At 39.9% G+C, this 24865-nt stretch overlaps 1 protein-coding gene across 2 annotated transcripts; it reads left to right on the top strand.

Annotated features, from left to right (window-relative positions):
* The first annotated feature begins 253 nt into the window (after positions 1–253).
* Positions 254–24324, top strand: LOC306888090 (protein mono-ADP-ribosyltransferase TIPARP-like). 2 transcript variants are annotated; one of them, XM_079446232.1, is made up of 6 exons: positions 254–431; positions 1673–2532; positions 17216–17402; positions 18265–18452; positions 20032–20307; positions 23298–24324. In XM_079446232.1, the coding sequence occupies exons 2-6, from the start codon at positions 1697–1699 to the stop codon at positions 23743–23745; spliced, it is 1935 nt and encodes a 644-aa protein (XP_079302358.1). In that variant the 5' UTR covers positions 254–431; positions 1673–1696; the 3' UTR covers positions 23746–24324. The 2 variants fall into 2 exon arrangements, with proteins under 2 accessions (XP_079302358.1, XP_079302357.1); XM_079446231.1 differs by lacking the exon at positions 254–431 and adding an exon at positions 677–1030.
* Positions 24325–24865: the final 541 nt, after the last annotated feature.

A 24865-nucleotide genomic window follows, 5' to 3' on the forward strand; every position in this document is an offset into this window, starting at 1 on the left:
ACATTCCTTAAAACTGCCACTCAGAAATCCACTTCTTTTGTTGGATATTTGTGCCATTTGACTATTCACCTTTCCTCAGTTTTTGATAAGAGTTGTATTATGTGAAACCAGCTTAGGCCATATAATTACAACACCTGATGATTTCTGGCATGAGCAAACATGCACGCATCGGACAACTTCCTGATTTTTTTCCTGCGCTCCAAAGCTCCGCCCCTTCACGCTCCATACAGCGCTGCGATTGGATGAGAGTCTTATCGCGCTTTTGTTCTGCAACAGCTGCGATCCGCTCAGAAGCTCCTGGAGACGGACGTGAACGCTTCGCTCTGTGGATGAACGCTTTGTCTGTGTCCTTTATGAGAGAGGAGTGTGTATTCCCCGGGACGGGCGACTGGCTTCGACAGTAGCATCAAAGGAGTCGGGAAGTTTTACAGGTACATTTGGAAAGGATCTGTAATATATATATATATAATATATATATATATATATATAGCGTTTAACCGAGCCTAATCCATTGGGGGAAAAACGGAGCGCTATTTCTGCATTGTGTACGGGGAAAAGCTGCATTCGGACTCTAATAAATCGTTCAACTGAACCCGATCTTTATGTAGCTGTAGATTTGGCTGTAATGTAGCTTACTGGTGTGTTTGTAGAAGAACGGGGGCCAGGCGCCGCAGTGGGCAGTTATCGCTTAAACACAAGGCAGTACGTGCGAACTAGAACGAGCAGCTATCGGGCACGTACTCCCTGTATCTAGATCAAGCCATCAAAATACCCCCAAGAGACCGCTTGGCTTGCGTTTGACTGATTTATATCGCGAGGAGCGGCGGAATTAAACGGTGCTATTCGCTCGTAAAGGATAAATCAAGACGAATATTGTTTATTATTATTATTTGTTTATGATCTTTGATGCGTTAAATCACAATCGCGCTTGTGGTTGGTGTTTACACGCAGTAAAAGAAAAGTCAACGCTAAAAATGAAAGCTTGATTTTTAATTATTTTGATTTTGATCTCAATTTATAACCTGGAATGGTAAGTTCATTTCACCTTTTTATGGTTAAAGAAATGCTTGTTGAAATGTCGAAAACACGTAAAGCGAGAAAAATGACAGAAATGATTGTTACGTGTTAAATGCAAGGGGGGGGGGCGGTCTTGAAGGAAACTTTCTGTTTCTCTAATGTCACCTCCTCTCTTCTCGAGAAAGGAAAGGTTTCAGCTCACGCCCTGTTAAAAGTATTGATTAATCACCTACTAATGTCCGTTAAGGGGTGAACTGATAGGGTACATTGAGAAAATGTCACGCGGTACACAGTATAGACCTCTTGCACGCGCAGGAATATATCGTTAAGACTTGTTAAACTAAACATGTACTAAACGTTTAAATCAATAGTAAAGCGATAAGTAATGTCAGTGCTAGTGTTTTGATCATGTGATGTTAGATCTTAACAGGAAGCGCTTGAGCGGCTACTGTTGCTATAGTAACCTCTTCCGGTTAACGCGACTTTAATTTCGCATACTGTCCTGACAAATGTGTAATATAACCTAAGTGATCATTTGAATAAATAAATAAAACACTGCATATTTTTGAACCTCCATCTGTTTTGTTTTCACCCCTCAGCTCACACCATACTTATAGACATGAATATACTGAATATGCTCTGTTTTTGTGAATAGGTGTCCTGGAGACATTTTGGCACCATGCAGGAGGCAGTTGACGCCACTGTGCCGGCTTTAGGTCTGCCCATGGGGACCGGAGAGTTCACCGAGCAGCAGATGGGACTCGCCGACAAGATCCCGTTAGTGAAGCCCTACTTCAAAAAGAAACACGCACAGAGAAAACTGAATACAAAATGCTTACGTGCTTTAGAGGACCCTATTTTGAGCACCTTATTAAACTCAGACGCTCTCGTGTCAGGGGAGGGAGTGTTTGTTCCACGTAACCCGGCTCGACCTCAGCGGAATATATGCACCGCCGCCGTGGAGAAGCAGTCGAGGATTAGTCAGGTGTGCCTGAAGGAGGAGGAGAGCACGGACCCTGTTGTGGCCGCGAGCGAGCTTGCGGGGGAACAGAAAGTGACGGATATTCAGCGGGTGTCAATAGACGCTAATGAGCGCCGCTTCCAACCCCAGGAGTGTGACGAGGCGGCACCCTCCTCCGACGTTTCGGGGGTGAAGTTAAATGACATCTACACCACTGAGACTTTGCAGGGTGCAAATTGCCTCGCCATCAAAGAGGGCGAGATCTTTCAGGATAAAAGCGAGGAGGCCTCTTTGGATCTAGTGTTTGAACTCCTGACCCAGCTCCAGTATCACACGCATCAAGGGGGGGACGCTGTTTCGATCTGTGTGGATTTCCTCCAGGGCGTTTGCATCTATGGCAGTGACTGTGCCCAGCATCACACCGTTTTACCTTACCACTGGCAAATCCACAGAGCAGATACGCAGACCTGGCAGAGCATATCCGATGACTCTCAAGAACAACTGGAAAGGCTTTATTGCAACCCTGACAACGAACATGTCAGACTTAAATTTCTGTAAGTGCTTCTGGTTTTGCCCTCTGGGTTAATGCTGCTTTTCACTGAAACCTCTTGAGCAACTTCAATCATTTATGCTTTACCCAATAAGGACAAGTACAGTGAAGCTAAGCTTGCTGTTCATTGAGAAAATTGGTGCAAGGGAGAGACTGGTATGATTCCCTACTTAAGCAAAAGAAAAAAACAGCCTAATCCAGTTTGGTCGACTGGTCTTATCTGGTTTAGCTGGTCAGCCAGACCTGCTAAAAAGTGGCCAAAACCACCAGAGGGACCAGCAAACCAGTTTAGGCTGTTGTTTTTCAGTGAGGCATATTGAAATAGACACCTAGTTAAAGTGAAACAGTGCAGTACGTGACAGGAAGTTGCTTTGTATGTAGGAGCGTGTGTGTTGTGGATGAGGTATATGTGACTAAGAGATTGTTTCTTTCCCATAAGCCTTCCGTTGGCTGGCCTGACGTGGAAGCGTTACTGACAGCTGTTAGCCGTGAACTTGCTCGACCCGCCTCTGCTTAGTTCGGGCAAACGCACACACATTACATATGCACGCTCCCACTCACTGCGGCTTGCGCTCAGGCGGTCACACGCACTCATCGCACAGAGAAGGGCTCACACGCAGACTTGCTCACAAACACGCAAATAAATGAGCTTTAGAGACACATAATTATGCACACGCTCACCCACCTACACTCGCTTTCATGCACGCACACATTAAGTCTCGGTGAATGCCTGTTTTATTTTATTTTATTGATCATTTGCACTCACTCCAACACAAACATCCTTAGACATACCAATCATACACTTCATTGCCACAGTGTTTATCCCTGAGCTGAAATCGTGGTGGCTTTGACCCAGTGGGATTTTTTATTTTTTTGTCTAAACAAAAGGGCCCTTTTGTTTGTGAGAGTCTTGTTTGGGTCCCAAGCCTGATCTGTATGCAAAAGTGGTTTGCAAAAGGAAGTGCACTTGGTCATGACAAAGCAAAAGAGACAGTGATTTTTAATGCTCACCATGACACAGCGCCTGGCTGCTTCCTTCTTGATGATAGCATTTGTCATGGAAATTCTCCCACGGGATAGCCAGCTATTTAGGGGGTCTTTGTCTACAGAGTTTAAAAGACAGAATGGCCACGTAACTGTCTCTGTTGGCCCGTTTAGCCCATGTGCTCTCAGAACTGTGGCTCACAGTGACCTGTTTCATGTTAATAGCTAAAGCCGACCATTAACCTCCTGCTGACTTTGGTAGTTCATGGGTAAAGCGAGACCCACAGAGCCTGTAAACCACACCCTTATCTGCTGACCCCGCATCTTTTTTGTTTGCGTGGAGTATTTTTTTTTTCTCTGGAAGAAGACATTGTGTAATGTTACAGACCATTTCAGAGAAGAAATGAGAGGTTCTCAGCGACAGACGCTATGTATATTTTCCCCAGAACAAATTTGGATACTTTAACCACACGTAAAAATGTACGACTGTCATTGCTTTAGATTAGAAATATCAAACTTAGTATATATTAGTTTAAAGAAAAATGGCAAGGATTTTTCAACTGAAATATTTCAGAAAATTCCAAAGGTGTTAAATGATAAATCAGCGGTTTGCAATTAAGATACAGTATTTAGACACTTCTGGTTGTCAAATCACTTCTTAAAGATCCTGGTTTGACATTTAGTTTTTTGTCACCAAATGTCCAAAGTTCTTCGGGCCATTGTGTTTTTGAATGCCAAGGCACAATATCAAACGTATTGGCATTTTAAAGAAAAATAGTAGACAGGGGCTTTTCCAGTTAAGGTTTTAAATGATAAATCCATAGAAATATGGTTCAAAAATAAGATACAGTATTTAGACAAAAAATCCAAAAATCTCTTGGTTTGTCATTTTGTTGACTAAGGTGTCCAAATGCTTCTTTTTTGAATGCAATGACAATATCAAACTTATTCACATTTATTTTAAAGAAAAAAGCAGTCAAGGACATTTCAAGTAAAACATTACTGAAAAAGACAAGGGCTGAACATGGTAAATAAATAGATTTTAGATAGGTATTTGGAGACTTTCTTGTTGGCAAACAAAGTGAAACATGTCCACAAATGGCTTCTGAGATCTCGATTTGACATATTGTTTTTAGTGCAATGCAAATCATTATTAATGTGACCAAAGTGTCCCAATACCCCAGGGCCACTGCAGTTTTGAATGCCAAGTCACACAATCACTGGTCAGGCTTTCTACATTTGCTTGCAGTAATCCCCAGGGGCAGATGCTTTCTTCATTCTCGTATATATCCTAAGAAATGGATGTGCACTGTGCAGGCGCCCCAATAGCTTTTCATTTTTGTGTTATTGTACCGCAATGTGTGAGAACCGTGACCCTTGATCCTGAAGGTTTGGTCTCCATGGGAGCAGCTGAGGGTGAGATGATTGTGTTTGTCACACAATCTCACTATGCACCAAGGTCACGGTGACCTGAAACCAAGGTGTTTGCATGTGTGTTTGCGTGCGTGTGTGAGAAAGAAGATAACGCCTTAGACGGGCCATGAAATTATTCACATGGGTGAGGTCTCTTGACTTCACATTTCACCGTCAGTTTGACTCATAAAATTTGTTCTTCCTGCATTCTTTCACTCTTACACTTATAAAAATGGCATACCTTACCTTTGGATATGTAGCATGTAAATGAATATGCACTTTGCGAAAACGAACCATGGCACTACCGTGTTTTTTGTATATTTGCGCTGTGATGCTACCATGATATTCTTGGTGTAATTCCTGTAAATACCATGATACATGAATTTCGGTACCATTATGGTATACATCAAAGTATCTGGTACTGTCATCTGACTGAATCATGGTATTCTGATGTATATCTGATAGTATTACCAAATGATACTATCTCTATATCGTAGTACTATAGTACTTTTTCTAAAGGATAGTACGTATTCATGTTAAAATACAATGTTATTATCGTGTTATATATAAGTTTAACACAGCAACAGTATTTTTTACCAGGTATTTTTCATTCAGTTATCAGAGTTTTAACTTTAGTGTGAGTCAGATCATTCTCTCTCTCTTTTAAATGTGCTTTCTAACATAAACAAAAGCTGCCAGAATTTGCAGCTAAAGTATGTTTATGTGTTCCTCTCTTGCTGAGAGGGACAAATAGCAAGAGCCAAATAGTGGCTGGATTGCCTGAACAAACAGTTCAGTCCTAGTCCCGCATGGTGCTTAGTAGCACATGTCCCATCAGTTCGTGACCTCCAGAACATCCTGAGATTTTTTCTTCTTCAACAGGGAGCAAGAGGGAAACGAGAGCATTTACTTAGCCCTCAGCTCTTTTGAGCGCGTCCTCCCTGAATGGAAAACGAGAAGTCAAGAGTGTTGATTGAGGTTCATTTACTCCCTTAAATCTCTTCAAGAGGAAGAATGGAAAGCCCTTTGCACTTTATAGTCAACTGTCAGTCAGAGACTTTATTACAGCTGAGTTTCTGTGTAGATATCACCTTATTACTAAATGGTAGCTCATGTTTTTGGATCAGTGTAATGGAAGCTTGAACGTCTTTACTTGATTATTATGGTTTAGTGACAGGTACATCCTTCCGTAATGCAATAGTGGATAGTGTAGAGAGCTGCATTGATTATTTTGGGAGCAATATATATTTGGGAAGGACTGTGCTGCTCACCTGCTCAAATGTTGGACATATTTGTGATGGGAATCAGTCATCTGTTGAATAGATTGTCTTGGCTGCTGTGTGGTGATACAAGTCAGTGCAGTGTTGAATAAAAATGCTTACTCATAAGCCAATGTAAGCTATGAATTCTCCAAAAGTCACCTGGTTCAAACTTTAACCATTGCTGTTATTCATTTAAAGGGAAAGGTCACCTGAAAATGAAGATTCTGTCATTTACTCGGCTGTGTCAAACGTTTGTATTTTGAGCTCTGTCCCTCCACTGAAAGTCAATTACACCGATGTCTTTTATTCTTCAAAAATTCATAAAGGGATTGTAAAAGAAATCTCAATATGAATTGAGTGGTTTAATCTTCTGAAGAGACACTTTATACGATGAACCAATTTCATTTATACTTTAATTGACATATAAACACTGATCAGTTTCATACATCGAGCATATTTGACATTTAGAAGCTTGCATGTGCTTGCTTGATAGGTGAGAACCAATGAGGTTTGTTCTTTTATCATTTACCAGTCTTTATTCTGTGGAACATTGAAAAGACATTCTAAAACTGTCTGTGTTTTTGTGTCCCTACAATGAAAGCCAATGGAGTCCAAATGATGTTGTTTTGGACCCCATTGGTTTTCATTGTACGGACCAAACATTCTTCAAAATAACTTTGTTTGTGTTCCACAGAATAAAGAATGTCATAAAGAATAGGAATGACATGAAGGTGAGTAAATGATGACAGAATTTTAATTTCTTGTGTGAACTCTCCCTTTAATAGCATCACAGTCAGAGCCTTTGTCTGTTTGAGTGTAAATATATGACTATATAGCCTGCATCCTTAAAAGGTGTTTGCACGTTACTGATACGACTTTTGCAGCTGCCCTCCATGTCATTGTGTGTGCGTTTTCTAAGCATCTGTTTGCTGAGTGTGTCTCATTGCTGAGTTTACCACCCGCAGAGGTGACTGCCTTATCTCAGGGTTGGTAGTGTGTGATCAGGTGCATACGTGAGGGTGTGTGTTTGTTTAATTCCTCTCAGACTGTGACACTCGTGCTGGGCATGAATAATGCTGGCATGTGGGCTGCTGAAGCTGAGCATGTAAAAGTGAGTTGTTTTGTGTGTATGGGATTAAGTAGGTAAGAAGATCGTACTGTACTTTGCTGCTTTGGAATGAAGGGCAGTAGAGCGTAGACATATTAAATGTCTCTCTTTCTTCTCGGATTTGGTCTGCTTTGTTTCCCCAGTTGACCGTCTGACACTGCAAACCACAGCTGGCTCAGAGGTGCCTTTTTACTGGCGTTTAGAGCATGTGTGCCAGGGGGCCACGGGGTTGCCGGGCTAAATGCTAATCATCGGAGTGTGTCTGTTAGAAGTGGTTGTATGTGGAACATGCCAGTCCAGACGCAGACCTTGGGTTTTGGGCATGCTTAGTGGCACACAAGGTTTTTAAGGGCTGCTAATCCTTTACACTTCATGCGTTCTCTTTCTCCACTCGCTCTTTCAGCCACCTCCCTCCCCTGCTTTGACCCTTTTACTGCTGTTTGTCTTCAATACCCCAGGTGTGTGTGTGTTTAAAGCTGATGAAATCAGCAGAACCATGATTTAGCTTTCAGAAAAGCAGAACTGTATAATGTTTTAGTTCGCCAGTTGGGCTCGAGTTCCCCTGATTTGCAGAAGTGCTGGATCACAAGAGAACGGCCTAAACTGGGCAAGTTAAAGTAAGGTCAAAAATAAGAATTCACTTTGGTTGCATACACACTGCTGCTGAATATGTTTGTCACCACTGTTTTCAGTTCTTAATCAAGTTTATTAAAGGGATAGTTCACCTAAAAATGAAAATTCTGTTTACTCACCCTCAAGTAGTTCCAAACTTGTATGAATTTCTTTGTTCTGCTGAACACAAAGGAAGATATTTTGAAGACACAAGAATTATACGGTCGAAAAGCTTTTGAAAATTTAAATGGTGACTGCAGATTTTTAAAATGAAGGTCTGCATGAAATGAAAATTCACCAAATCTATTTTATGCATGCATGTTATTGATCTTATTGTGAAAATGTTATTTTATGTCCATGCGTTTCATTTTTTTTTTTATTGATTTGAATTTATTTTTAATAATTCAATATAATTCAATCTTTTGGTAAAACAACAGGCTTCTCTCTTGTAACATAAATTGGAGATTGCATTTAGATTCACTCAGATTTACGTCACAATACTAAAGAAAACATCTCTTTCCATTTCCGTTTAATCACTTTAATTCTGTACACACTGAGTTTAGTTATTTACAGAAGTTGCAAACTGTATTGTACAGTAAACTATACTCGCAAAAAATTCAGACGTTACTACAGATTTTTAAAATTAACTTTTTGAAGTGTACTAATTTAAACTAGTTGTTTGGCATCATTTTCTTTGTAGTTCTGAATCATTAACAGATGTTTACATTTTCTGACTCGTAGTTGCTCCCAACAAATTATGTTCGAGACAAAGAGAATGGCAAGCATAAAAATGCAGTATTTATTTAGTAATATATTAAAGTATATCATTATGATGATAACACTTTAGTATAGGGACAAATTATCACTATTAACTAATTATTATTAACATGTTGGCTGTTTATTAGTACTTAGTTATAAAGCACATATTCTGCATGACCTTATTCTACATCCCTAATCCCCAATACCTAAACTTAACAACAACTTTACTAACTATAAATAAGCAGCAAATTAGGAGTTTATTGAGGCAAATGTCATAGTTAATGGTGAGACCTTAAAGTCCTGGTGAACCGGAAGTTGCTGCCGACTTTATTTCAGTGTAGTGACGTATTTCCAGCAGAAACGGGTTTTATTTTAGCGCTCCTCCTCTCTGTCTCTCACTCATAGAAACCTAACGGTCGGAGGGGTGTGTTTTATTCTGCCCAAGCTGACGTCATCAAAAAAGGAACGCCATTCCAGAGCGGAAGTAAATGTTGAGATTTTGATTAAAGATTACCAAGACAAACTATTTGTTTTCAGCGGATTAACATGCACAGATTAATTGTTAACAACAAGACTAGCAATGTGCGATAGTAAAGTAAATAAAGTCCATTTTGATTTAATGCCGACTTTAAAATAAAGTGTGACCATTATGATAATATTCAGTATTCAGCATTTAAAGTAATATTTATTTAAAAATTGCTAACTCCAGACTTTTGGCATCCATGTTTGTTGTTTACAGCTGAGAGAAAGCGAAATGTTGCTTTGCTTATCACTGGTTTAGATCAGGACAGGGGTGACTCTGTAAGCATACAGAGGAATAGTTTAGGGGATTTCAAACTTCATTTAAATGCGGTTGTGTATATGGGTTTTAAATTGTGAAACTAAGGCTTGCAACATACTTTTAGTAAGTACATGAACACAAACAGTTTTGTGATCTGTTTCATGTGGTATTACATTCCGAAGTACATCAGAAAGCACTTTATATAAACACAAATAGCAGTTGATAATCAGTTTTCTCCATTAGGTCAACCATTGCCACTAAACTCCTGCATTGGCTAAACTTAGTGTTTTTCAGGCTTTAGTCGATGCTTTAACTGAATCTTTTAACAGGCGTTTTAAAAGTGCCTGTCATATAACAATTTACTTTTCAGGTTATTCAAGATAATTTAATGTTGCTGGATAGTGTTTTTAAGTACACTTCGTCCTCAATCTTTTTACATCTCACCGAGTTGAGTCAGATGAGGGCGTGTGTGTGTGTGTGTGTGTGTGCACTGGCTGATCTCAGCACTGGTGAATCATCAGGCGGTAACAGGTCATGGTCACCTTGACGATGAACGCTGTCTCGTGATTGGGTCAGGGGGACATCAAAGTGACGCAGCGCTTACAGGAAGAGCAGAACAGGTTATTCACCCATGACTCCACCTCACAGGTAGCGAGAGAGATAAAGAGAGGTGAAACTGGCTAATCAACCGCAACCCTCTTCCTCTCCTTCATGACGAATGTTTCCCTCAACACCCTTTATTGGCTTTAACTACACTCTACATTCTTATTGTCCCATTCACATATTGTGCTTAGGGGTGGGCAATATGACCAAAATCTTATTTCACAGTATGAGAAATGTTATTTCTCGATAACGAGATATATCTCGATATAGCTATTTTTGTATATTATATAATATCTTTTAATTTATTCAGTTACAGTAGGCTAGTCTTATTTAACATGTAGTAAGAAATATTACAGAAGTTGAATAAAGTGCATAGTCTTCACTGTATCAATCAAACATGAACTAATTCTTTTTAAACATTCTCTTTAAGTGTAGTGAGTGATTTAACTTTAATAATGACAGACAGCAGCAGCTAAATTAGACTGCTGTCCCTTTAAGACCAACTACACGGATCCAATATACTGATGCACGTCTGGTTTTCACCCAGCTGTTTATGTTTATTTAACACATAACTGACTGTGTTTATGTCAATACGCCACGCGACAGGCATTTTGACATAATTGTGTGTATTTGACCATTCAAGCACAATAAAACAAGAAAGAGCTCTGTTTTCGTTATTGCATGCTGTCTGTCAGTCAGTGCGAGCAGCAGATTGAGTTATTTTTCACTGCTTATTGTGCTTAATAACTCTATCAAGTGCGTCCCACTCTTTATTTTCTCATTCATGCATGTCTCCTTTCCACTCAAACTGAAGTAGTACTATATTACGCAGATATATTTGCATACTACAGAATACACAATATAGCTAAATTTCTAACGATAGACACTTTATACCGCACTAACGTCCAGTCCGGATCCGGACCCGCCTCCATTTTGTATTTCAAGAGCACTAATTGTATTTCCTACTTTGATAAACTCATGTTAAACTTGTAAATCTTTTGTTTAGTTTTTTTATGTGTTTTTTGGAGATGGTCCGAAATGAAAGCGAAGGAGAGATATTTAAAGTTTTCCTGCATGACATTGTCAGTGAGGTTTGACGTAATCGGGCGACACTTCACCACTAGGCCTAATATGACTAATTTTGTTTTATTATTTTTGTTATCACTTAGATTATGGCCATTTGACATAGCAGTCCAAGTGTTTCCCATACATTGAGTTATTTGTTGGGGGCCTGTCACAATATCAAAATTCACCGCCACAAATAGATTTTTCCAAAAGGCTCATTCCTTGTTGAATAAACTAAACACTGCACGTTTCAAGATTAAAATGCAGCGTGGGTGTTTTTATATGAATGTGTCTTTGAAAAGACCATCTCCAGCTCGATTTCATTTTCATTTCGTCTTTCCTGTAATGCCTGAATGTCGGCATCGGCCAGAGAAAAACCCTTATCGATCGACCTCTATTGCTGACACTAAAATTAATAGTTTTGACACTTTTACACTTGTTAATGTATTTTGAATGCAAAGGACACTTTAATTTTCCCAAACAATTGTGTTTATTTGTTATGCATGTTATGTATGTTTATTAAAAAAAGTGTTTTGAATTTGTAATAACCAGTTGTTCCAGTCCGGACCTTTAACATTGATGAAAATTCAGATTTGGACCTTTGAATGTAGACTTTGAGAAACCCTGATATATACCATCGTATCGCCCAGCCCTTATTGTGCTTATACATCTTTACGTCCACTCTCATACAGCTCTTTGCTTTCAGAATTGTGTGTGTCCGGATGTAGACTAGAATAGCTTGTGCCTTCATAAGTAGGTTGTGCTGATGAGCGCAGAGAGAATCAGTCTTTGCACTTAATTTAATGGCCGGAATGTTATTTTTAGCAGTGGAGACCGGGAAAGAGGCTGAAAGGATTGAAGCCGTCTCGGGGTCCTCAGTATGGGGTGACCGTGCTTTGTCTGCGAGGCAGGGTAAGGGGGCACTGGGACTTCTATTGTTATCACTATGCTATTACTCGGTCCGTCAGGCGCCCTGACGGATAATGGTTGCCATGGTTACCCGGTGCACAGGTGGCCAACTTGAGCTCGGCGTGCCAGGCTTGAAAAAGAAGCGAGCACTTGTGCGAAAATGGTAACTGTGTGTGGGTGAGCTACAGTGAAACCTAGTCTGTCAGGAAAGCCGGCGCGAATGTGTGTGTGCGTGCTGCAGTGAAACACTGCGTGCTAGGTGTCGCGTACCTTGATGCACATCCAAAAGAAAAGGGTAACGCGAGCTGAGCGCTATACAAATGTGCATGTGTTCGTGTTAAAGTGCACCGTGTTGTGAAACCCAAGCCGCGTTACGTCCCACCACCAGCTTTCCAGTTTGATAATCGCGTCTGAGAAATGACATCACGCACAAATGTAGTAGCGAGAGAGCTGTGGTCGTTCTGAGACACTTATTTATTACCTCCCAGTGCAGTCACTTCTGTAACCACCCATTCTTCCTTAATCCCAGAATGCCCTGTTCTTTCCTCATTGTACCTCATTGTACAAGCAGAGAGTTCTGGACAAAGAACGAGTGTTGCAGAGAGAAAGAGCAGAAAGAAATGGGTTGCAAACTCTCCCTCTTTCTTTCTGTCGTTATAAAGAGCCTCTTCATTTACCCAAACCAGTTTTCTCTCATCTGTTTTGTTGTTGTGTTTTCACTCTGGGCAGTGATAGCTATCGTTCTTGGTAATGGCCTTTGTCTGCTCCTGATTTAGATGCAGAAGGGCAGGTGGAACGAAAGTGCGGTGTCCACACCAGTCTTCTCGGTCACGAGCCCTGAGGAGAAATGCTGGCACTGTCGAGCGTGTCTCTGCTGCTGTATTGAGCGCAGATGACTTAGCATGAGTCAGCAACACCCCGGAGCAAAACTAGTAACAGAATGATTCTTGCAGAAGGATATTTGGGTTGTGAAACTCACGAGTGGCTCATTTCTGTAAAGAAACTAAAGCTCAGCCCTATCTTAAGTTTTGCATCTGTGGATTTCTGGCAATTTGTTGCGCAAGGGACAGCGTTTTTATTTGTCAGGGCAGACATTTTGTACATAGATTCCAGGGAATCTGATAATGTTGTTGTCTTTTGCATTCAAGAGAGGGATTTGCATTATTGAATCAGATATTTTGCACTTCTTGTTGGTGACAAAATAAGATCCTTAATGTCTCAGTTGTGACTCCTACACAGCAGTGAGAGCTAACAGAGACTTGCTTGCGTCGCCTGCTTTTATTAGACCCCAGTAATCTTACAGAAGAGCTCAAGACTGTCTTCAGAATTGCAAACATACCATATTCTATTCAAAATTAAAGACATTTGCTTATGAACTCAAACATTTCTCATCATATTCCTGCAGGTCCAAATGATCTGAGCCAGTTTGTTATTGTTACCTAAAACTTTTACTTAAAAAATGTTTTAGTAATTGAAAATGACTGAAATAAGTTGAAGTACTATAGTTACAAAAGCTGAAATAAAAATAAATGACAGCTATATAGAAATGTTTTGGGAAAAAAAAACACTGAAAATATATATTTTTTTAAGTTAATATTAATTAAGACAGTTTAAATCAGCTAAAACCACTGGTTGGTTTAAATAAATGGCCATAAATGGTTTTATTTGTGTTGAAAATATTTTATGAGACATAACTCCAGTGAGGTGTACCTCTTAGTAAGAACATTTTCAGGCTAGTCATTTTCACGTTCACATTCCCTGTCTAGATGTTCTGGTTTTGTGTGTTTCAATTACCGGCATGCGAGACAGAGTTGTTTGTTTTAACGTCTCCATTTTTTCCAGAGCTGTCCCATGTTTACTTGCACCCCCCCCCAGAGATAATGAATGCTTTCCAGACGTGAGATTACACAAACATTTTGTCCCCCTGCAACTGGGTGTTTGAGTAATCCTGGATTTAGTGTTCTGAAGGACATTACCGCCTCTAAATGTTCAAGTTTGGCTGCTAGACTGGTATTATCTAGTGCCTTGGCTCCGATGACCTGATGGAAGTGCTGAAACGGCTGTGTTCTGGTCTCCAGCATGGGGAGCCGGTCTCTCCGTTGGTTTTTGTTGGCTGAGCCAGAAGCCGCTTGCTAGGGCAGAATGTGTGTTTGTGCCCGGAACTGTCTGTAAAAGACAGGCTGTCCTGAACATGCTGCTTTAGAGTGATTCTGGGTGTGTATGATTGAAGCCCATGTTGTTCCAGTTGAGAGGACACAATGTGTGTCTTTCGCTATGAAAAAGAGAGTAAGGACCTTTCTGGTAGATGCTGAAGGTTTTGGGATGATTTCAGGGCCTGAATTTCTGTCATCATTTACTCAGCCTTAAGTTGTTCCAAACGTGGCTTGCTGCCTTGAATTTTAAATGGAAAATTTTATTGAAGTGAATAAGGACCAAAAAATAAACACCATAAAAATGCCTTGAAATTAGTTCATCCCTGATAGCACACGTACATCTCAGAGACGTCTATTTGACGTCTGCATTTACATCTGCAAGACGGATTTTTTAAGGTGTTTGCTCATCTGCAATACGTCTATAGGACTTTCCCATATTAGATGTCAAATAGACGTCTATTAGATGTCTTTAAGATGTTTATGATTTAGAATGTATGTAAAACTGACATCTGAAAGATGTCTGTCAGGCGTTTGTAGACGGCAGATGCTTTCCAGATCAAGAGATCTTTAACAGACATCTTGCAGACGTACGTGTGCTATCTGGGATGTGACTTGTGTGCTATATATCAAGTATTCTGAAGCCACAATCGTGATTGTGTTAAAAACACTCAAATATTTAATTTCGAACTGATAATCTTCCTCTCGGGTGAGCTCTTAACCACCGTGACTCATTGTGTCAGTCAGTTCCAACCAGTTTTGTGAACTAGTATTAATTATGAACTAGTACTATTTTTATCATATTGTAGAATTCATTAATGTTTTGAATTAGCTTTTATTATACATTTTTTATGTTAATTTGGGTTTTAGCAATTTTATTATATATACATATTTTGTAAACATGTCCATTTCGCTTTCTTTCTTTTATTTTTTGTAATAGTAGTAATTCAGCTTTTATATTTTATCTTTATTTCAATGCATGAAAACAATTGTTAATAGTTTTAGGTTTAGTTAACTATAACACTGTTGTGACATAGCAGAATCGATTTATTAATAATAATCTGACTGAAAAGAGTGATTCATTTGTGAATCAGAGATTTCTATTTTCATTCTTCTGAATCTTTTTCTGTGAAGTAATTAAAGTCATATGGGTTTGGAACACCATGAGGTTGAGTAATTGATGACAGAATCTTAATTAACCCTTTAACTTGTTTACACAATGGGTTTAATTTTGGAAACGATTGCTGGGAAGCCCTCTGTGTGTGAGAGAAACTCATGGAGACCACATTTTGAGTGTGAATGAATGACTGGTTTATGCATACGTGTGTTTTGGGCTGACTCAGTTCAGGAGGTCAGTTAACACAGCAATGATAAGCATCTTCCTTCCTCTCTTTCTTTCTCTCTCTCTCTCTCGCACACACACACACACACGTGCGCATGCGTGCATGTGAAGTCTGGGCCTGGTTTTGTTTGTCATGCATTTTTTAGATCAGATTTGGTGTCTGTTGGCATGATTTCAAAGATAGAAAGACATTGTGTGAGCGTGAGTGAGGGAAGACGAATAACCCTCATTTGCTTATTCTATCTGTTCTCAGTTTTGGCAGCTTCGTTCTCTCAGATGCTTTTTTCTCAAACGTTTTAAAATGATGGTTGTCATTGAGAAATATCCTTGTCATTATCCAAAAATCAAAAGAATAAATCTAATAGATTTTTGTATGGTGACATTATTTTCATGACGAATAAGCACATTCTCATTACCATTAAAAAAAAATCATTCTCGTCGTTGTAATGGCATCATGAAAACCAACTTTTTGGGGGGGGGGGTATTTTATTTAATACCATTCAAATAAAATCCATAAAAAGGATTGAGATCATCGCAGCATTTTATTGTGCTATATTTTCTTTTTTCAATTCATTGCAACATAGATTGTTTTTGATCAATGTTCTCATGTTTAGTCTACTATAGCCATGTTTTGGAGGCTTGTTAATGCTCACAAGTAGCCTCTTGCTATCTAATTGTATTTTTTGTGTATGTATTTGTGAGGTTGTTGAGATCTTCTCTCTGCTAGGCCCCCTCTGATGTTCTCTGGACTTCCAGTGTTTAGTCTACCTCGCGTCTGTCCACCACATTCGCTTGTGAGTGTTTCTGTCAGGTCTCAGTCCACCCATCCTGTCAGAGCTCGGTGTCCTTCTGAGATTAGCTCTCAAAACGTTCTGCTGTGTTGATTTTGAGTGTGTCGGGCAGTTTCGGTCTAGTACACTCAGCAGTTGTCTGGGTCTTTGACCTTTACAGGTGTGTTTGAGTGGGAGGATTGTTATTTAAAAATTTCTTGCTCCATTTATCTCTTCTTGCACTCATCGATGTCATTATTTTCAGGTAATTACTTTGTGCAGTTTCATATTTGGCCCCTCAGGAACCCAAATGGGCATTAATAGTGGATGGTTTGTGAAATGTGTGTGACCATCTTTGAGTAGAAGTATTTTGAGTGTATGTGTTTTGTAAACGTTTTATATGATTTGACCATTAAAAAGGGCCTGTATAGGCCTCTTATTCTTTATTCTTATTTTGGGTCTGCATGTGGGCTGGGCATTATTTGAACCACTTTTGCCCAGACATTTCACCTTTAACCCTAAATCCTCTTTGTGTTGGAGAGTAAGTGTGATCGATGAGGCCATTATTAGCAAGCCGCCACCTCTGGAGGGTGACCTAAAAAGCCTGGGTCTGAAAGCAGGGGGCAGTCAGGGGGTTACCGTTCCATCCCCCTCCGTCTAGAGGACAATCTCGCCCTTCATTGGTTTTCCGGACCACAAAGACCAAGGGAGAGTTTTCTAATAAGCCCAAGGAATTTTGTGGAAATTAAATTAGGTGTAAGATGTTGTTTTTCTTCAAAGGCCTAGGACTTTTATTGATGTCGTGGCTCAAGGGCAGATTATTAGCTGTCGGGAAGTGAACCAACTGTTTTTATTCTGTGTAAGTGACTGTCATGTGCATGTGTTTGGGATTTTGTGTTTACATCTGTTTACTTTTGTTTCACGCACAGCGGTCGAGTGTTTACGTTGGACTTCAGTGCCATGCAAGTTTGTGACCTGGAGTTTGACCTCGTCAGGCGTCTGTCCACGCCTTCCAGCTCCACAGCCACACCCACAAACACAAGCCCCACCCCTAACTGCCTGACTGTGTGGAAGTACTACTGTAGAGATAACTTTGGCTGGAGGGAATATTCAGAGGTGAGACACACTAATCTGTTCTTTCCCTTTCTTTTATAATTCCTTTCAGACAATTATAATTTTACATTAGATTTCTATTTGAAATAAACATGCTGTTCTTTTGAACCTTCTATTTATCAAAGGATCCTAAGCAAAATAATTGTTTTGTAACACTGATGATAAGAAGAAATATTTTTTGTGCACGAAATCAGCATATTAGAATGATTTCTGAAGGATTATGTGACACTGATAACTAGAGTAATGGCTGCTGAAAATTCAACTTTGTCATCACAGGAATAAGATATGTCATCAAATCAATCAAATAGAAAACAGTTTTTAAAAATTGTAATAATATTTCACAGTATTAATGTTTTAATTGTTTTTTTGCACAAATAAATGGTGGCTTGGTAAGCATGAGAGACTTCTTTCAAAACATTAAAAGATCATGCCGACATCAAACTTTTTTTGATTTTAGAATGGAAATAAAACCTAAACCTGTTCTTGAAAGTTTTTGTAAGATTGTGGACATAAATAGTAGGTTTTCAGTTCTCAGAGTTAGTGTATGTTTGTGTGTGCGTGTGTGTGTGTGTGCTTGGCTCAAAGAATGTACACGTGATCGCGTTGTGTATTGGGTCTCAAGTCAAACTGGCTTTCACACACGGGAGAAGACGTCCTGTTCTACTCACAAGCGCCTGAAATCAGAACATTGCATAAGTGTTCCTTTCAAAACAAAGCTTTTTATTTCCTCTGAAAATCTCCTATGATGGATACATTCTGACCAGTGCTCCAGATGAATTGAGTGGGAGTCGGAGCACATTTAAGTGTTCTGTTGTTCTCTCTTTCTCTGCCGAACTCATTTCCTCTCTCTTTCTCCATTTCACAGCCAGTGGTTCGGTTGATTGAGGAGGCTTGCGGCCGAGGACTAAAGGAGGTCCGTTTCATCACACTGCAGAATCAGTACGTCCTGAACATTCGTGAGGGCTTCCAGCAAAATGCTGTTTTCGGTTTCCGCCGGCAGATCAAAAAACGACCGGTATTCAGGTCCTCCATCATGCTCACACCTTACCTCCAGTGAGTATCCTTGTTTACCTTCAGCGCTCACTAAATGTCTTAAAACCTTTGTTAGACACCACTGATTTCACACTGATTATCCCATTACAACAAATTTTGTACCAAAAATGGGTTCCTCAAAACACCTTAAAAAGAGCCACATACAGCATTGTTTCCTCTGGATGCGTTCCGAAACCCCAAGATAACTCGCAAGTGGTTCACTGCTCGCCAAGAACATATCAGACTTTGCAGTATTCCCATCAGTGAGGGGTTTAAAGCGTGCGTCTTATTTTAATTGCTTGAAGTACTGCTTGTGCCTCCAAAACACTTTCCTGAAACATAATATTCCTACTTACCTTAAGCTAGAACATGGACTCCAGCCTAGGCTAGTCTTTCATAATTCTCATCAGGAGAGAAATATCTGTTACATCTGTTGTCAACTAAAATATGATGTTTGCTTATTTACAGGGACAAAGGAAAAAATGTAATGCAACAGATGTAAAAAGGTAGAGGAGAAGGGAGGATGGTTAAATGGGTTCCAGACCTGTGGTAGACAGTTTAACGTGACCATATGAAATTCTTTCATCTCTTACATCTACTAAGTCACTCAGGCCTGTGAAGGGTCAGAGACACGTGGATATTTTTCTGTATGTTCCCTTATAGCTACATGTAAATTAAGACGAACATCAGTTTTGAATCTTTTCCACCCTTTTTATGTTTTTTTTTCTTTTCTTTTTTTTCTCAATAGTGTCTAGCTGTAGCTCTCGCTTTCATACTTGCAAGTAGCAAGACAAGTAGGGATTGTTCACTTGTCACTGCTCCTGTTGTCAGATAGAGGCCACTGCAATGCTGCTCCACCCATTTAAAGGGTCCTGCAGCGTCAGGAACACATTGTCCTGAGCACAGGGGTGGAACTCATTAGTGCGATTGACAGTTTGGCCGAACCGCTGCCTGCACCAGCAGAGTTCATGCTCAGCAAGCGGCATAAATCACCCTTTCATTCACACTCTTAACAAACAGACCCTTAACAGTTGCTTTCCAGAAAGTGTTTGCTTATCTCTTCAAAAGGATTGCCCTAGTTTCTTTTCATTTGCTTTTCCGCCATGCCTCTCAAAAATATATTGTAAAGGAATTGCTGCAGTTCCAGCACTAGCAATCTAGTAGAGAGAGGAAAGTAGCGCAAGATAAAAGTTAAAAGATGACTCATAAGGTCACACTGATTTGAGGGATGACCTTTACCTGCTAAAAATCAAGTGCAATGTTTAGTCACAGGACCGAACCCTGACCTCCATTTAACCTCGAGCTCCAGACTCATAACTCACAAGTACCATAATTTCAGAAGAAATTTGTGAAATTTCATTATTGTCTATACCAATTTCAGTACCATGGCAAAAAAAATGACCATTAATGTTTTTAAAATATTTTTTTATTTATTCATTTCTACGTATTTAGTATTTCTGCTGCGTTAAATTAGCTGAGACTTGTCATAGCACTTACATATTATTGCTCTTTTGTTGATTTTGATTGCTTCTATTGCCTTCATTTGTAAGTCGCTTTGTGTCTGATAAATAATAATGACATGTTTTTCTCTCTTCTTTAGGACTCTTGGTGGCCTTTCCTCAGCATTTCTCTCCTCCCTGGAAAGTTCTGGAAACCTGCCTCTCTCTCCAACGTCAAGCGGTCCTTCCAAAGTGTACCCTGAGACTTGGTTACCGATGAACACCAGTGAGGACTTCCTGCAGGTGCCCGTCTCCCGGGATGACCGCAGCTATCGGACCGTCTACAGCCTCTTCCACAAAACCGTCTCTGAGACCAAGTTCCACATCCTGAAGATCCTCCGTGTCCAAAACCCCTTCCTCTGGGAGAAGTACAAAAGGTGTGGTAGGAGATTCTCAAACAATGTCTAGATCCTTTGTGCTATTCAAATAAAAGGTTATCAGGATAGATCTGTGTTTCATAAACATCTGTAAAGTGAATATTTAGCCACACCTCTGAACACGACTGAGGTTTTGATGTTTACTTTCAAGCTGCTAGGTATCAACCACATTAACGGTTCTTACTAAGTTTTGTTGGTCGGAAACAGATGTTTTTTTGTGGTAGGTCCGTGAGGTGAACTTCTCAGCATGTGAAATGTGGAACATGTACAGAGGAAGTGCGTGAGAGAGGAAAGGGTGCTAGTGTTGGGGCCTTGGTGTATTTTAATAAGACATTTTGTGCCCCTCATCCACGGACGGGATGAGTCAGTAAGAAAGGGATGAGTCAGTAAGAAAGAGTTATTGCTGCTGACTCGTGAGATGTGTTTGTGTGTGCGTGTCTCTCCACTGCTATCTTAAGCATGCGACCAATTAGCTAATCCATGCATATTTCCGTGTGTCTAGTAACGCCATTGCTGGAGTGATTGTTGTTTACGAACACATAGTAGACAGTATAATGTGATGACAGTTTAGGTATATTCAATTTTGGTAGTCTAGCATAGTCATTTTCAAACTTTTGTATGCCAAGGAGCCTTAAATACAATGAACCCCCTTTCTTAAAATATCTACATATTTAAATGTGTTAAGACTGACCCATTTGTACTGTGTGAGAAAATATTAAGCATGTAATATAGACAACATGTTGTTTCTAAAAAATAAGTAATAGCTTTAATATAGCCTATTCATTTTACTGAAGCCAAATCAAATTATTAATATTTTCTGGAAATTAATGTGTATTAAGTTCATAGCAAATCTTTTTTTTTTTTTTCTACTGACTTATTAGAGTGATGAAAATTTTTTCACCAAATTATGTGTAGAATTGGTTCTTTCTGTTAAAAATAGACGTCAATAGAATAGTGTTGTCAAAAGTCGTTACTAAAAAAACAACAACAACAACAAAACTATGACAGCCTTTTAGTTTTTCCACCAGTTCAATAATTCCAATAGTTTTTGCTTTGATAACAGAGAACTGTGAACTTTTACTGGTATTGGTGGCAGTAACTACTGTAGAATCAAATTAAATATAGTTTGCTTGTTTTGCTTTACTTATTGAGGTGAATGAAAACTGAAATCCTATATATCCCTGAGAGGCTGAATTGAATCTAGAGGTGTGGAGACATATTTACATGCTTCTACGTGTCTCAAACAAAACTCTTTAATATCATTCAAAGATTCAATGCAGTGAACCTCACAACACATCCAGCGATTAGTTCATCCTCTTGCAAGCACTTATTGTAGTAGCCTGGGAAAGAGAGCTGAAGGAATAAAGGTTGGTGTGTTCATATGCTTGTGCAGGTGAAGATCTTTTGTACAATAGTTCTGAGTGTTTCCAGGGTGTTGGCCAACGAGCGAGAGAGAGAGAATGTCACTGGGTGAGCATGAAAGAGGATTTGTTTGCATCAGTAAAAGAAAGAACAAAACAGACTGATGGCAGAGTAGCTCGGTGTAAAAGAGCTTAAAGGAGATGAAAGGAGAAGCTGAAACAACACGAGTGATGACTTTACTGATGCATATGGAGTCACTACTCTTTGGCAATGTGCACGTGAGTGTGTCAGTCGATGATTGTGACAACTGGGCCTTGTCAGTGGCTGTAGGGTCACTTGAGGTCATTTAGGGCCAGGCGGTGTCACATGGAGTACTCCACTGATCAGAGAGTTTCTCTCAGCCAGGCTGACCTTGCGTCCCCTATGCCCACAACAATAGAGGCACAGACTCGAGGCTAATGGAGCCCTGTTGCTGACTGGGTTCACTCAGGTCCCTGGCGCTCATCTGTTCACTCACCCTCTCTGTACCCTCTCACTTCTCTGTTTCCATTTGACCAGATGACAGGCTGAGCGCTCCAGAGTTTGGCTTGTTGTCTTGTTTTTGTGCAAGGACAGCTGGTGTGCTCTGACACAACAAAGTTTGTTTTATTTTAGTCCTAGAAGTTTGCATACAGTAATTATTGGCATCAGGGTTCAAAATTAACTTTTTTCCCACATCTGCCAGACAGTAGTGAATTGAGAATATTTATTAGATGTGAGGTTGTAAAGACAAAGACCGATGTAAAACGATTAATTTCAATAGTTTTTAGTGTATCATTTTTAATTTCTGTAGACAAGACAGAATCTAATTTTAATATTAGCAATTTATTATTTATTAGCCAGAACATTAAGATAACTATCAGCTTATCAGTATCAACTAGAATTGTAATAGTGCATCCCTTGCCTCTGTAAATCACATGCAGGTATACTAGATAAACATAGGATGCAATATTTTATTCTTTGGAAGGTTGTGACAGATGTTTCTTTAGTTGATGGTTTGCATGTTTTTAATTTGAGTTGTTCATCTACTTGCATAAAATTATTGTTCTTATAATATAATGAAAACCATTGCATTGCATAACCAATGCATTGTGTTGCAGTGCCTAAAATAGTTACTGGTCAGCTGGTTTGAATCCTGGTTGTCTCACACAGTCTTACACAGGGCAAATTAGCGTTAGCTGACAATACGCACATTAAAGAACACAGACGCAGCCAGATCATTTCCATAATGACCAGCATAATCTACCAAGAGTAGTGCAAATTACCGCCTGCTCTAAAACATGCTTATTTTGGGCGTTAAATAATGGCTCAAATACCAGTAATTTGACAAGCGCAAACGATAGTAAATCGTGTTGCGTGATTCATTTTAATACTCTCCTCCCATAAATTTTGTGTCTGAAAAGGAAACTCCTACAAATGCATATTTAATAAGGTCAAGCACAAAAATGTCCACAAATGTCTACTGAAAAGAGAAAAATGTCTTTTCAGCGCTAATCCTTCACTTTGCATCTTTAGTAAATACTGACAGTGCTATTGTTTTGGCTTTTTACGATGTTAATCAAAATGTATGTTTCTTCTTCTCTTTACAGGAAGAAAGAATACATGTCACGGCACATGTCAGAGATGGATTGCATGCTGAACGAACGCCACCTGTTCCACGGCACGTCCCAGGATGTGGTGGAGGGCATCTGTAAGCACAACTTCGACCCACGTGTGTGCGGCAAGCACGCCACCATGTTCGGTCAAGGCAGCTACTTTGCACGCAAGGCTGTCTATTCTCACAACTTCTCGAAGCGCTCGCCCCGCGGTGTGCATTACATGTTTCTGGCCAAAGTCTTGACGGGCAAGTTCACAGTGGGCAACCCTTCCATGCGCCGACCACCTCCCCTGAATCCAAGAGATGCCTGCAACGACTTATTTGACTCCTGCGTGGACAACTGGATGGACCCACAGATCTTTGTCATCTTCAGCGATGATCAGAGTTATCCTTACTTCATCATTCAGTATGAAGAGGTGGGCAATACAGTGGCTATTTGAAGATCACTGCACATCTGGATTCCTGCACAAGAGACCTGTGCGCACATTCGACCAGTTTTAAAAAAAGACAGGAGTAGTTGTGCGCCAGCAATCTGAAAGGGACTCATGGACCATATGGGATGTGCGCGAATATGGTTCCCACCCTCAATCATGTGTGAGGGTTTCTGTGTGACCTTTCAGTGCCCGTCTTCTCATGCCCCTGTGAATACAAATGGGGATTGTGTGTATGTGTGTGTGGAGTCCCTCCTCTGTGCTGGACAGTTTAGTGTGTGAATCATGTGTGTGGATGAGTGTCTCTGCTGTGGCTTCCATGGATGACCATGGATTGGAACCCACATTAGTAAGAGGCACGTCAATGGCTTGCCACTCGGACTTGAGGCTGTTGCTGCAGCTTCACATTCTTATTATTTTTTTCCCAAAAAACTCACCGTTTCCATTGCTGCCATTCGCGTTTCATACTTGCTATTGTTCTAAGTTGTAAATATGTTCTCCTTGTTTATAATTGAACTGTGTGCCTTTTGTTCATAAATAAATTGTTTATTTATGTTAGTCAATGTAACAAGTAAATAAAAACAATTTAAAGAGAATGTGGCTGATGTCGGTGTGTGTTTATATAGCCGGACTTGCATTGTGTTAAGGTAAAGTATAGTAATGCGGCGTTACAGTTACTGTTCATCTTTGACCTCATTTGCCTCTGACCCTTTTAATCATACCCTGTGGCTATCTAACAATTCACACGACATTGTTACATGGGTGGTGCCAACGTGAAAATGAAAACATGATGAGAGGAACAGAGGCTGATCCTTTGAGTATCTAGATACATCTAGTTGATGATACAACAAAGAAGGCATCTCATGACATTCAGAGAGTGAAAGGGATTTAAGTCAGACACTGCTAAAATGCTAACATTTGATGGCAGGGATTTACTTGTTACAGAATAGTTCACTCTTATCAACCAACCCTGGAGTTAGATGTGATTAATCTTTAAGCATGTCCCCAGAATGAAAAATATCTCTCTTGTTCTCTTAACCCACACGATTCCCTCTCTTGCCCTTTCTCTCAGAGGACTCTGGGTTCCTAAGCTCAATGCTTAATGAATCCCAGAGTACCAGAAAGAAAA

The sequence above is a fragment of the Barbus barbus genome (assembly GCF_936440315.1).
Source record: "Barbus barbus genome assembly, chromosome: 22".
NCBI classification, from domain to species: domain Eukaryota; kingdom Metazoa; phylum Chordata; class Actinopteri; order Cypriniformes; family Cyprinidae; genus Barbus; species Barbus barbus.

Excerpts from the sequence above, each read along its gene's own strand:
- LOC306888090 (XM_079446231.1), top strand. Across the intron at positions 2,533-17,215 it reads CATGTCAGACTTAAATTTCT|CGGTCGAGTGTTTACGTTGG; the intron begins GTAAGTGCTTCT and ends TTTCACGCACAG. Across the intron at positions 20,308-23,297 it reads CTCTGGGAGAAGTACAAAAG|GAAGAAAGAATACATGTCAC; the intron begins GTGTGGTAGGAG and ends TTCTCTTTACAG.